The 14,896-nt window shown below is 46.3% G+C and overlaps 1 protein-coding gene across 1 annotated transcript in view; it reads left to right on the top strand.

Moving 5' to 3' along the window:
- Positions 1-14,896, top strand: part of COL27A1 (collagen type XXVII alpha 1 chain) — a 342,023-nt gene that overhangs the window by 11,868 nt on the left and 315,259 nt on the right. The window contains exon 2 of the mRNA XM_054997267.1: positions 7,171-7,241. Within this exon, the coding sequence (XP_054853242.1) occupies positions 7,171-7,241 (71 nt within the window). The remainder of the gene's footprint in view (positions 1-7,170; positions 7,242-14,896) is intronic.

The raw sequence follows: 14,896 nt of genomic DNA, 5'->3' as shown, positions 1-14,896 counted from the left end.
GAATCTGTTCTCCAAAGAACAGTTTTGCATTGAATTTTAATTGCCGTTTGTATTGTCTCTTGATTTATTCTGGGAGGCAATTTTTGGCTTGGAAGTGGAATAAAAATTCAATTAAGTGCCAAATATTAAGGCAAGGTCAAGGTCAGGAGATTCCTCTGTATGTCTCCCTGTCTTTCACTTCCCCCCATCTTGCATGTCCCCTCCAAGCTGTTGCGATGGGGCGACCGCTGAAACTTGTGGTGTAGCAGTTCTGATTGCATGGAGAGCTGGAGAGCCTCCAGCCGCATGGCGTAGAGCATGAAATTACTCAGAGTTGTAACTGGAAGGAAGCGGGGGAGGGGGGGAGAGAAACTGTGCAATTCTTAGAAGGAATAAAAAAAACCTAGCATTAACCATTAGCCTCTGTCGGCTGCAGATCTGATATTTGGAAGTGGTGTTTGCTTTTTTCCATGAATAGTATATATTTGCCAGTATGTGTTCGTTCTCTGTCTTTCCCCTTTTCTTCCAAAGTTTTGGCTCATGTCCCTGTTTTAGTCTCATACAGTATTGGCTGTCTACTAAAGGGAAACGTGGTGCCAGTTGGAACCCGTTCTGCATCTCCCTTTCTAACGGCCTGATTCATTTCTGCAGAACTCAAGTCATGTTGAAAGTTCTCTGAAATTCTGTTGGCCAGAAGAGAATTTGGGAAGCAGGCCATAACATCACGCACCCCCCCCCCCCGGCCTGTTACACTAATATATATATCGGCTGTAGCTTAGTGTTTTGTGGGAAATCTTGCTAGGGGTTGTGACGTAGCTTTGTGGACCGCATGGAATCACGAGCTGAGCACTCTCGCGGGCCAGCGTGCATAACCGTTGAGGCTCAAAAAGCCATGCTTGTTGGGCAAGTTCCATGTTCCCTTCAGCAATGAAGCAGGTCACTTTTGAGCCTGGCACGTAGTCCAAGAACACCTGAACACATGGGCCTGCTTAAATTTTTGAATGGGAGACAGCTGGAGGACCCATGGAAGGTAGTCATGGGCAACCCCCCCCCCCTTCCCATGACTTGACTTGATTTTATGCTCAGTTTTGATGTGAGCTTTTCTTCTGAGTGCTTGGAGAGCGGGTGAATTTTGGGACTGCTTGCAATGGATGTTAGCAAAAAGTGCATGTGAATTATAACTTTCACCCCTTGTGAACTCCTAATCCCCTATGATTTCCCTTCTCTCCACCGTACTTTATGGAAGGGTGGGTTCATCAGTGGCAGTCAGGTCTCCCCTGCATCATTCCTTTTTACTTGTAGGCAGGGCTTTTTTTCTGGGAAAAGAGGTGGTGGAACTCAGTGGTGGAACTCAGGACTGCACAATGGCGTCACTTTGGGTCAGCTGGAACAAGGGGGGAGTTTTTTAAAGATTAAATCGCCCTCTGCAAAAATGGTCACATGGCCAGTGGCCCCGCCCCCTGATCTCCAGACAGAGGGGAGTTTAGATTGCCCTCCGCGCCACTCAGTCCATAACTCCCCTCTGTCTGGAGATCAGGGGGTGGGGCCACCGGCCATGTGACCATTTTTAAGAGGTGCCGGAACTCCGTTCCCCCGCGTTCCCCCTGAAAAAAAGCCCTGCTTGTAGGTCAGGATTAGGATACTCACTCAGGTTCTGACTCTCAGGCTCATTCAGTAGACATGTTTGTACTCGATACAATATCTGTTTATTAACGTGGAGGTACAAGGATGTGAGCAAATGGTTGCAGAACAAGGGAGATCATCCAGTCTAGGCTTCTTGCTAACAAACAGAACCAACTAGGTAGGGAACTCCGCCCTATGAAACTAAACCAACTCATGCAAATCGGGGTGGAAACAGACTGCTCCACTGTAATATATGCAATACATACACCACATTGCCTTTCATTCATTCTCTCTCCCCCTTCTCCTCCTAGGTGCCAGGAGACCCAGGAATCCTAGTTCAGCAGAGTTCTTGAGCCCAAGAGGAGCGGTTAGCTTTTGCACGTAGAGGTGCAGGGTGGGATGTGAGAGAAGATGAATGAGAGAGGGGACTCTCCTGGGAAGGGAGGGAGGAGAAGGGTTGCCTAGTCTCCTTACTCTCCTGGCGGGAAGGGAGGAGACCTTACCTCCCTCTTGTCTTCTGCATTGCATGTGCAGGCCTGCAGCTGCGCGGTAATGTAACTTCTGGTGACATCACTGTGCAGCTGCAGGGGGCGTGCCCACTTCGCAGCAGGCCGATTTGGGCCTCAAACGGGCCCAATTCAGCCCATTTGGGGCCAAATCGGCCAGTGGCGACGTGCAGGAGTGCTCCTGGGGTGGTGCGATGATGTCAGGGATGTCATTGCACCGCCCCGGGAGGGCGCATGGGAGGCCCGTTCACGTGCCTTCCTTCCCCAACAGCAGCAGTGATTGGTCAACAGTGAATCCTACAGCATAAATAAGCCACTGGATATGCATTTCTGTTTGAATGCCACCTCAGTGTTTTGGCTTAGATCCTACACCTTTGCTCCATGTGCGCTTCTCTTTGGGTGTTGTAGAGGCAGCCCCCCTCCCCCCGCAGAACTCCCTTCCTCCAGCACTAGGTGTTTATGCTTGCGCTAGACTAATGTTGTTCAAAGAGCCCAAAAGTGTTCTGTGCAAGAGGAACGTGTCCTGCCATGGAGATCTTAGAGAAAAACATACCCGGAGCAAAGGAAGCGGACAGACACTGGCCTTTGTCCCATCTTGTGGCAATGAAATCCAGAGGGCTAGTAGTCTGTGTGCCAGAAAGCATTACATAGGAACATAAGAAGAGCCCTGCTGGATCAGACCAAAGGCCCATCTAGTCCAGCATTCTGTTCATAAATGGCCCCACCAGCTGCCCTTAGGAAGCCAACAAGAGCAATGTCTGCAACAGTGTCTTCCTGCCCATGCTCCCCAGCAAGTAATATAAAGAGGAGGCACACTGCCTCTGGTACTGGAGGGAGTAGATATCCATCATGACTAGTAGCCAATGATAGCCCTGACCTCCGTGAATTTGTCCACTCCCCTTTTAAAGCCTTCCAAGTTGGCAGCCTTTACAGAGGAAGGCAATGGTAAACCACCTCTGCTTCTCACTTAGGGTTGCCAGGTCCGGCCTGGGAAATTCCTGGAGATTTTGGGGGTTTGGGATTCTGGAGAAGGTTGGGTTTGGGGAGGGGAGGGGCCTCAGAATGGCATAATGTCATAGAGTCTACCCTCCAAAGCAGCTATTTTCTCCAAGTGAACTGGTCTCTGTCACCTGGAGATAGTTGTAATTCCAGGAGATCTCCAGCCACCCCCTGGGGGCTGGCAACCCTATTCTCACTTGCCTTGGAAGCCCCTTGCTGGAGCCGCCATAAGTTGGGTGTGACTTGAAGGCATTTTACACAGAGACATATAGACACACAGACACATACACACGTATCATGGGGCCAGAACTTATCGCAGGAAATGTGTGTCATAGGTTTGCAACTGGGATGATCTCCAATTGCTTCTCCTTGCTCTTTTGACTGAAAAATCCCCATTTTTGCTTCGGTTTCTTTCTTGTGCAAATTGACCCTGTGATTCTTTTTTGTTGTGCCTTTTTGCTTGTTTCCTTGCACTGAATGGTATACAGCAGCGATGGCAAACCTATGGCACGCGTGCCACAGCTGGCACGCAGAGCCCTCTCTGTGGGCATGCGAGCCAAGTCGCTGATCGCTAGGTCAGCTCCAGGCTGCTGGGGCTGGCTTTCTAAAGAAGAGTAAGCTGCTTTGATTTAACTTGCATTACTTTCAGTCGTGGCTCGTGAGTGAGTGAGAGAGAGAGAGAGAGAGAGAGAGAGAGAGAGAGTGCTTGCAAGCTGGGCTGCTGGTGTAAAGAAGGGCAAACTGCTTTGATTTAACTTGCTTTACTTTCAGTTGTGGCTCTTGAGTGAGTGAGAGAGAGAGAGAGAGAGAGAGAGAGAGAGAGAGAGTGCTTGCAAGCTGGGCTGCTGGTGTAAAGAAGGGCAAACTGCTTTGATTTAACTTGCTTTACTTTCAGTTGTGGCTCTTGAGTGAGTGAGAGAGAGAGAGAGAGAGAGAGAGAGAGAGAGAGAGAGTGCTTGCAAGCCGGGCTGCTGGTGTAAAGAAGGGCAAACTGCTTTGATTTAACTTGCTTTACTTTCAGTCATGGCTCCTGAGTGAGTGAGTGAGAGAGAGAGAGAAAGAGATGTTAATTAGTTGGGACAACTGTATGAGTTGTTTTTTCTTAACTAAAACCTCAGTATTCAGGTTTAATTGCAGTGTTGGCACTTTGAAATAAATAAGTTGGTGTTGTGTTGCAGTTTGGGCACTCAGGCTCAAAAAGGTTCGCCATCACTGGTATAGAGTTTCAAAAGCTATTTTGTATCAGTGGCCTATAAATGGCATTAAAATAGTGTAAAATAGAGTTACAGTAAATTTATCAAGGAACACTAGCAACAAAGATGAATTAAATGAAAAGGGTCACAAAGTACAACATATAAAAATGGGCAAAAATAGACACATACGTCCCTAATATTTTGAGCCTGGTCCTTATTTGTTTATTCTTTTAATGTTTTAAAAAACTATATACAGTACCAGAAACCTACTCACAACTAACTAAATAAAACACATTCACGCAATGCATTAAAAGAACAAACCAGGGCATAAAAACGATGCATGAAAAATGTCACACAAACATACAGAAGTTCGGCACCTGGAGCTGTTCAGAGTCAATTTGGCTTAAAGTGCTGATTCACACGCGTCACACACTTGCCTTGATATCTCTTCATTGAATTACATCTGCTAAACATGTCAGCTGCCTCCGCTGGAAAAAAAGCATTGTGGTTGAGCTGGTAATGAAACTCTGACTCTGGTATGTAGCTGAGTTATCATGCGCTGTTGTAGATGTTGATGAGTATGTACGAAACCATTTGGTTTATGCAGTGAAATAGACGAATCGATTGCATGGAGCTTATGTGCCAAAAAAGTCAACTGATTTCATATGAAACTACCTTGCACTAACTCAGATCATCGGCTCTGTTAGCCCAGTAACGTTTACCAGCCACAGTTCTTGTAGGATTTAGGCAGAGATCTCAGCTTTGCTTCACTTAGGAGAATTCTTTTACTACCTGGAGATGCTAAAGACGGCAGCTGAGACCTCCTCATGCAAAACATGTGCTCTGTCACAGATAGGGTTGCCAGGTCCCGCTATCCTCCTGATGGGGGACCTGGCACCTATCTGCTTTGGTGCCCTTCCAGGCAGTGATGCCATCATGCAGGCTGCACTCTGTGGGGGGCTGAACTGGGCCCAAATTGGCCTGGAATGGGCTGCTGCAGAGTGTGGGAATGCTCCCATGCTTCGCAGGGGCCCGATCTGGGCCTATTCGGGCCTGAATCAGCCTGGAACAGGCCGCTGTGGAACATGGGAGTGCTCCTGCACTCTACAGTGGCCTGATTTGGGTCCAATCCAGGCTGATTCAGGCCTGGATCAGGCCTGTGGGAGCATGCCATGCCCCCCAGGAGTGTGCTCTGGGAGGCCCGTGCCTCCCCCGCCAGTCAGGTAAGCAGGGGCAGGGGGCAGAGGGTGGGAGCGGGGGATCCCCCTCCCCCAGTGGGGGACTAGCAACCATTGTTACAGAGCTATGGCCCCTCACTGACATAGAAGCCCTGTTCACATGTTATAATGAACATGTACACCTTGTAAGTATATTTATACACCAGTTTATAAAAAAGAGCCAATCCACGTTCATTTAAGAAATGAAACCAGGAACCAGTACCTGGATATATGTAGAGTTTAAACCACATGTTCAGTTGTATGTGCATTGAATGTAACATAGGAGGTGATCAGTGCACCTATAAAGAAAAATCTAATGTATGCTGTTCATGAATTCTGTGTGCATTCACTGTAACTTGTGTACAGGGCTAGAATTGGGATGAAAACCCATCCTGTGTACTCTGTACTGCACGAAGAGGACAAGAAACAGACTCACTGTAGAGCCAGATAGATGTAGTAGTTAAGGTATCAGACTAGGATTTGGGAGACCCAGATTCAAATCCCTGCTCTGTTATTGAAGGTTGCGGGGTGGTGTTGGGCCAGTCAGGAGGAAATGATGTATGAAGTTTTGGGTCCTAATTGTGAAGACGAGTGTAAATAATAATAATAATAAATGAAGTAAATAATAATAAATGAATAAATTAATCAAGGCATCAAAATGAACAACCTCCTCAAGCTGCAGAGTATGAAATGAGAAGCTGTATACACTAGAGGAAGGATTCATCTTCCCCTTCCAGAGAAACTCAGGAAGGGTGAGCTGTAACACAAAGAACGACAATTCTAGGAAGTAACAACATTTTAACAAAGCATCCCTGAAACTGAAAAAAGGACAAAACAGGAGAAATGTCCCTGGTAACATGGGGCTGTTGGAGCATATGGGGAAATCATAGGTGGGGTTGTATTCAGCTCCTCTTGCCACTCTTAATGCTGTGCTCGAAAACCCTCTTTCTCACACTCACACAGTTATAGGGATTTGGCAGCAAACTCTCGATTCTGAACACTGAAGACTCCATGTAGAGCATTTCAGCCTTTGCAGCTGGGGAGGTTGATTTGCCTCTACTAGTCATGTAATAGAGGACAACTCTGCTTCTTCTAGTATATATATTAAACCCAAAGAACAGACTCCTTGGGCTTTTAATTCTCTGCCAGACAGGCTATTACAAAGCGAGTGAGCACTGCCAAGCAGGAAAGAGCCTTAAATAATCTGTAAGAGCGTAGGGGGTCGGACTTGCCTTCATGACCCTTCAAAGGGCATCCCTCCCAAAGTATGTTCCTGTTTCTACCTGTGAAATGTTGGAAGGTGTGTCGTTTAGAATAAACATGGACTCAGGATCATTGTCCCTTGTTTCTAAGCGTGGAGTCTGAATTTAATGCAAAGCACACTGGTGCTACAAACCTCTACAGTGCAATCCTAAGCAGAGTTACTCCAGTCTAAGACCATTGATTTCAGTGGGCTTAGGCTGGAGTAACTCTGCTTAGGATCGCACTGTCGGTTTCTCTCTTAGGAAGCTTTAGTAGGGAATGACTTGATTTTGTGCTATGTGGCAGCGAGTCTTTCATCAAAATCAACCTGGTGGTCTGTCTTCCACACATTTCTGTTGCAGATCTTTCCTAATGGAATAAACTAATTTTTATTTTTCTCCCTCTTTTTAGGGTGCCCCCTTTTCTCTGGACCATTTTCTATTTTACATGTTTCTTGGGATTCACACAGGCAAGTTCAGAAGGTAAATTTCTTTTGTTTATTCCCCCCCACCCCCATCTTTTGTTTGGGGCGTCACTGGTGGATGAAAGAAAGGGGATGACTACTATTGTCTGTCGATTGTCTTTCTGCTGAAGGGTTCAAAGCAATGTGCACGTGTTTAAAATCAGCTACACACTAAAAGTGCTATTGCAATACAAACCCGAAAGCAATAACATCACCTTTTAAAAAATGTTATACTCTGCATCTGAAATGCTAGTAGATGTCTATGTGTGCTTTCCAAGGTTTTTTTTTAAAATTATTTATTGAGAAACAAATAGCTATAACTACAGAAGAAGAAATAACAAGTTGAACAATAACATTAACATCATGGAGTGACAATAACAAAGATAAAATACAGTTTGAACAGTTTTAACAATATATGCTAACAGACGGAGTGATTAACTGTCAAGAATTGTCCGATAGAATTCATTCGGAGGAGACATATCTTTGCTAGCAATAAACTAAAAGAAGAAGGGCCACCATTTTTCAAAGAAAGATGATTTGAAAGAGAGGTTTTCATTTTTATGTGTGACATATGATAATTTTTCTAATATGAATTGATCCCAGACTTTAATGTACCATTGATCTATATTTGGGATATTTTTCTGGTTCCATCATGATGCTATCAGCGTTTTAGCCACCACCAGTAAGCTATCAATTAATTCATGCCTGATTGATGGAACATTCGAATTCTGCCAGGGTTTTTGATTCTAAAGATTACACAGCCACAAAGAGGAAAGTTATAGCCCTACAATTTTTGTAGCAAAACAGAGCAATCCTCTCCAATAGATTCCAGCAAATGGGGAGATTCATATGGGTGGGAGAGATTGCTGCAGAAACACTGGGCATTGAAGTAAATAACTAAAACCCTGAACCAGGCTGGGCTGACATCCGTATTGCTTGTCAGCCACCAAGGGGTCTGAGATGCTCAGAAAGGACTACCACTGACCATGGACCTTCTGAGGCACAGGGGCAGCAACCACTGTTGCCTTGTGCGGTGTGGGTGGCAAGATATGGGCCCTTCTAAGTCTGCTTGGGAGAATGACAGGAGATGGCAGCTAGGAGAAGAAATTGTAGCTGCTGCCACTTGCTCACTGGCTTCTGCTGACTGCAGGGTAGCAATGGCTGATGCTCCTAAGCAGGGCTTGTGCGGGGGGGAAGAGGTGGTGGAACTCAGGACCACACAATGACGTCACTTTGGGTCAGCTGGAACAAGGGGGGAGTTTTTTAAAGTTTAAATTGCCCTCGGTGAAAATGGGCACATGGCCGGTGGCCCCGCCCCCTGATCTCCAGACAGAGGAGAGTTTAGATTGCCCTCGTGCAGAGGGCAATCTGAACTCCCCTCTGCCAGGAGATCAGGGGGTGGGGCCTCTGGCCATGTGACCATTTTCAAGAGGTGCCGGAACTCCGTTCCGCTGTGTTCCAGCTGAAAAAAAGCCCTGCTCCTAGGGCAAACCAGAGACAGTGGTGGCACCAAGCAGTAACAGCCGCAGCCTCTGTCTGAATAGCCAGAAACAGGGAGGATATCAAGTTCTAAAGGAAGATGTGCGTTGATGATTTGCATAGTGGGGTCCTCTTCTGTAACTTTTGAACTTTGTAGAACCTAGTAAAGTTGAGTTGGACACTGAGGACCATTGACTAAATGCACATTCCGGTGGTAGGGCCGGTTCTGACTGCAGCCTAGGTGGTACCCTTTAGAAAAAACAGCTCCATTAGGAAGGCTTGGTGCAGAAACTTGAACGCAGGGGATTGTGTGCTAGAGACTTGTCTGCTGAGATGACCTGTTTGAAGCTCACCCTGATGCATTAGCAGCACTTGGCTTGTTCTCATCTTTACTCTTTCCCTGCCTTCCCTCATAGCGCTGGCTTCATAATCCAGCAAACCCACTCCATATGGCGCGACCTTACAGGAACATGCGCTGTGCTGTGTTCTTCTGTGCACCTGCTGTGTGGAGGCTTGCTGGCCTAGCCTTCTTTTATGATGATGGCATACTCAGCTTTCTGCTCGGCCCACAGCCCAGCAGTACTATAATGGATTTCATCTGTTGCTGGCATTTCCCTCAGGGGCTTTGTGCCGGAGAAAAGTTGGCTCTGCTGCCTCTCGAAAGGTCATTCGCAGGCCTAGTTGAAAACAAAACAAAACGCTACATTGACACTACTTTTTATTGGCTTTTATGTATTCTTCCCCTTCCCACTCCGGTCCCTGGAAAACTTACGAAAGGATGTTGGAGGATGTGGGACTTGGACCAGGGCCCAATACTGCCCAAGCCACAGAACCAGACCTACTTAGGAATGGCAGGGCAGGGCAGACAGAGCTCTCCTGAGATAATGAAGAAGGCTTAAACAGCTTCTGCCATCAAAGCTCTATTAGCTTCTGAGCATCCTCTCCAGAGTGAGGCCAGCTGGGTGACCTTAGGTCAGTCACAGCTCTCTTAGAGCTCTCTCTCAGCCCTTCCCACCTCACAGGGTGATTGTTGTGAGGATAATAATAACACACCTTATAAACCGCTCTGAGTATGGCATTAAGTTGTTCTGAAGGGCAGTATATAAATCGAATGTTGTTATGTTGTCATTGGTATAAATATTCTAGGCCTGTCAGTAAGCACTTCTCGGAGGAAGAATGGGCAGGAGTATGGTTGCCAGGCCAAGTCTGATAAATGGCAGGAGTGTTAGGGGTAGAGACATGAAAGGTGGAGGCAACATTGTGGGCATGATGATGTCACCTCTGGGGGAAAGCTAGAAGTGACAGCAGATTGCTCTAGGAATCACTGGAATCTCTATAAATAAAACCATGGAGTTTCTGGCATTTCCTAGAACTACCCACTGTCACTTGTGACACTGGCAGTTTTAAAAAATTTCTCCCCTTCTGCTGCTTGGAGCAGTGGAAGGCAATGGAATCTCAGGGTGGGGGATTCCCCACTACTACTGAGGCTTGGCAGCCCTTGGCAGGAGGACCATTTGGCCTGGGCCTCAGCTTAAAAAGGGACTTTAGATTTAAGTACTTGTTAATTTTTTCCCCATAAATCCACAACTTATTTTTATGCATGTCGTCATTTTTTAACAAAAGATTTGCTACGGCTGTAAGATGCTGCAATTATCCAGGAAGATGCTGTATAAAGATGCTGTTTTTAAAATAAACAGAGAGAAACTTTATTTAGGAGAAATGAATAAAGGAATGCAAGGCTTGAGTCCTTCGTAGCAGTTTCTCTAGCAGCTTACTCAGAGACATGAGTAAAAGCTGGGTTGGAATTACTTCAGATTCTCGTGCCCTGGAACTAATATAAAACTTGAAACTGACTATTGAATATTACAATGTTTAGGGGCTTCAAAAGCTCCAAGTGGCCTGATCCTCTGTGAACTTCTGAGAGAGGCCTGATCATGCAGTTTCCAGAGTCCTAGCTTGGGTTCTGATTGGGCTGTTGATCCTGGGTCTGTTTACTACTTCTACTACTACTTACTTACTTACTTACTTACTTACTTACTTACTTACTTACTTACTTACTTACTTACTTACTTGACTTATATTCCACTCTCCTCGCACGTGGGCTTAGAGTGGATAACATCAACAAGTAAATTACATAAAAAGATAAAACAGCAACAGTATAAACAACATCATCAACATATACAAATATGATTAAAATGAATAACCAGATTACAGTGCACCTAATTACACAACCCAGCTTCAAAACCCATGGGGCGGGGGTGGCTGACTGCCAGATGAATAGCAGAACCAGGACGGAACTCAAATCCCTCCCATCAGCAGGAGGCTGGTTAGGTGAGTCACCTGCCCAACCATCGTAAGCCTGGCAGAACATCTCTGACTTACAATGTAGCGATTGGCCATATCACAATGACAGTGCTGCCTCTAGAGGGTGGCAAGGTCAAGCATTTTCCAGGCCTCGCTCAAGAATGTCAAAGGGCCTACCACCCTCATAGGGTGTGCTTTTCTCATTTCGTATAGAGCATGCAAAAAGTTCAAAATTCAGAACAGAGAATTTTTGGATTTCACAGCTTGCTCCATGTTAGGAGTCCATTGCTAGTGCCTTGCAGAGGGCTTTCCTCTTGACCTCATAGTATTACATTGCTCACAATTAAAAATGAGATTACTTCAAGTACATGTACTGCATGGTCAGCATTCATGAAGCTAGGTAATTATAAAAGCTATCAGATCCACAAGGAGATCTATTATAGTAAATAAGATGCAAGGAGTGAGGTGCTGTGATGATGTCTGACACAGCGAATATTGCACAGTTGCATAGGCAATTAAACTCCCAAACAACAATGCAAGAACATGCATGTGGGCCAATTGTAAGCCAATTTGGAACACTTCTTTTTTTTTAAAAAACCCATCTTGTGTTCACATATATGAGTTATAATCCAGGCTGTGGGAGTTTGCCCCTTACTATCACCAGCTGATTTATATGAATGTGCACATCACTTGGATTATTCAATAACTTGCAGTTGAATATGTGATAAATGATTTGACCGTGGCATTGAGCCAACAATGGGTGTTCCTCAATAGGGGTGTGCAAGGCCAGAGAGATTCGGTATTCCTGTTTCGGTTATTACTGAAACAGCAAACCGTTTCGGTAATCGCTAATACCGAAATGGCAAGCCATTTCGGTATTCGTGATTCAGTAATCGTTTCGGTATTTCGGCTTGTTTCGGCTATCCTCAAGTGTGACCAGTGCCTTATATTGCCATGCATATGTGAAATATAATATGCATATGTGGAATATGTGAGCTGTTTCAAGCATTGATGCTTTCCTTTGGAAGCCCCATGGTTGCTACAGCTGCCAGTGCAGTACAGGGGCAACAGGGCTTCCAGATGATGGGTATTTCTGCATTTTCCCTCCCATAGTCCCCATGGCAGCAGTTTTTCCCACCACTACCTGTGGGCTTTTTTAATGATAAAAAACCCCTTGTAATTGACACAGCAATATGCCATGTATTGGTATGTCAGTTTCCAACATGAAAAAAACCCCTCCATAATGTCTCCCAGTGGCAGGTGGGGGAAAAATTTTTGCCACAAGGACTGGGGCAGAGAAAATGGCTGCTGTGTGAGTGGGATTGGGAAAATGCAGGCTTTCCTACTCACATGGCAGTCATCCACACATTGCTGCAGTCTTTCCCAAACCTTCTCAGCAAAGAAGGTTTGGAACAGATTGGAGAAAAGCTGGGAGAAATCTGGGAGGTGCATGAATACACCATAGTACTGTGGGGAAGTGAGGTGGGGGGGAAAGACACTTCCCAACAGCATTGACAGAGGGATGAATAACCCATGGGGAAAAGGTGTATAATAATTTATTGTTTAACTGTGATGCCTGAACTCCCATGGGTAGCTACGGTCCTTTAAGCAGCTCATGAAAGGTTTCCTGATTAAGGAGGACAAAACGGAATGTCTCAGCAGCCACAACTGCCTGAAAGGAATGAAACATCTGTTCGTTGGCCAGCTACCTCCTCGTTCCTAAAATAGCAAAACTTCCTCCCCTGGATTTACTCAGGGTACTGACTAGATTTGAATAACTTCACCCTGATCAGTAAGCAACGGGAGTGTTTAGATTCTTGCGTTTTAGGCTGCTTATATCTCTAAAAGAGCCTTGTGCAATGTAAGGCTTGCAGGCTGGGTATATAGGCCCCTGCCTATTTATGTGTCCTGAGAAAGTTCTAAATACTCGTGCCTTTTCTGCTTCTTTGAGGGAACAGCTAAGGCCTGCCAAAGGCCATTAAAAGTGGACTCGAGGGTGCCTGAATTAGTACATCTGCACAGGGCTTTTTTTCTGGGAAATGAGGTGTTGGAACTCAGTGGGTTTCCCTTGGAGAAAATGGTCACATGGCTGGTGGCCCCGCCCCCTGATCTCCAGACAGAGGGGAGTTTAGATTGCCCTCTGCGCCACCGAGCAGCGCGGAGGGCACTCTAAACCCCCCTCTGTCTGGAGATCAGGGGGCGGGGCCACCAGCCATGTGACCATTTTCAAGAGGTTCCGGAACTCCATTCCCCTGCTTTCCCCCTGAAAAAAAAGCCCTGCATCTACACTACTTTCCTCTTTCTAGCTTCAGAGCCTCATCATGGAGTTAGCTCCACTTTTGCAACCAGCCTCTTGCAATCAGCCAAAGCAGCTTATGTCATTTTCCTTTTCTCCATTTCCCCCTCATAACAAACCCTGCAAGGTAGGTTAGGCTGAGAGGATGTGACTGGCCCAAGGTCATCTAGTGTGCTTCCATGGTAGAGAGGGGAATGGAATCTGGTTCATCTACATCCTAGTCCATCACCACTGCAGGCACCAGGGTTTCTGGCGCCCGTGGTGAGCCCCACTTGTGCTCGCACACAGTGCACATGTGCATGCGCTCCAGACTGCGTGATGACGTCATCATGTTATGACGTCATCATGTAGGAAAGCTGGGCCCATTGGCTGGTGGGGGGCTGGGGCGGTGCGCGGAGGCTGTCCGCGCGCCGCACCCTGCCCTGACCGCCTGCCGTGCCTGGCTTGCGGTGGCTGCACCCGGCTGGGGGCATGTGGCGGTGGCAGTGGTGGTGGCGCGGGGCTGGCTGGCTTGAAGCAGCTGTGGGGCAGGAACAACAGCTCCGTGGTGCGCGCCTCTGCCCCTGGCAGCCCCTCCGGCGCCCCAGTCCCCATGGCGTCCACCTCACCACCTCAATGGCGGTGCCGGCCCTGTCCATCACTCCAACCACTACACTGCACTGGCTAGTGATCTCTCATTTGAACACATGAAATTGTATCTGAGATGTATGAAGAAATGCTGGTAGAGAGAAACTCTTGGGTGGTGTGCCAAACTCAGCAGGAGAAGAAGAAATAAAGGGTTAAGGAATGATGCTTGTATGGGGAGACTGAAGGTAGGAAAAGGACAAACTGATAGCTGTTCAGAGAAAGGTCTTTCAGAGGGGGAAAGAGAAAAAAGGGTGGGGTGGGGATGCAAAAAGAACTTCAATGGTGCAGAGGAGAGAAAGCCCAAAATGAGGTTTAGTGGAAAAGGGGGTAACTGATGCAGAGAGCCTTGATGTCATGCACGTGGAATATTGCTTCATGCAGAATGAAAAAGAGGTGGTGACAGATGAATTACCTGTGGGAACAGATCTGTAGATGGGAAAATGAAAATAAAAACACAGTGGGATAAAGAGGGAGAATGCGGCCTTGTGGTGGTGCAGTGAGAGAATGTGTGCTATGAACTGCAGATACAAATGCAGGAAAGGTTGGTTAATGGAAAGGGGGTTAGTGGAGACCTGTGGTGGCAGAGGGAGAAACCTCACTTCGGCGTACAGAGGGGGAAAAGGGTTAATGGAGAGTAAATTACAGCAGTAACAAAACTCTGCTTAGTGTGATGCTTTTAAATTAATAAAAATTAAAAATGGTCAACAGAATGGTTGGCGTTGTATCCTCCTATTTAAAATAAAAATAAGAAAAAGTGTCAGGAAGAGTCAGTGAAGCTTTTTGGAGTGGATCTTGCAAATCAGTTTTTGCAGAACGTCCTGAAAGAGAATACTAGAATCCATGCTATTAGGAACTTTCTTTTTAAAAAAATGCCATTTCCCTCCCCCTCCCATTTATTACTTCCTCACATAAGAGGTGAACATCTGGTGGAGTCACTTAAGCAAACATTTTTCAGTCTGACTTATATG

Source organism: Eublepharis macularius, chromosome 14 (genome assembly GCF_028583425.1).
Source record: "Eublepharis macularius isolate TG4126 chromosome 14, MPM_Emac_v1.0, whole genome shotgun sequence".
Taxonomy (NCBI): domain Eukaryota; kingdom Metazoa; phylum Chordata; class Lepidosauria; order Squamata; family Eublepharidae; genus Eublepharis; species Eublepharis macularius.
The sequence above is the reverse complement of the archived record's forward strand: the minus strand, read 5'-3'. Positions and strand labels throughout refer to the sequence as shown.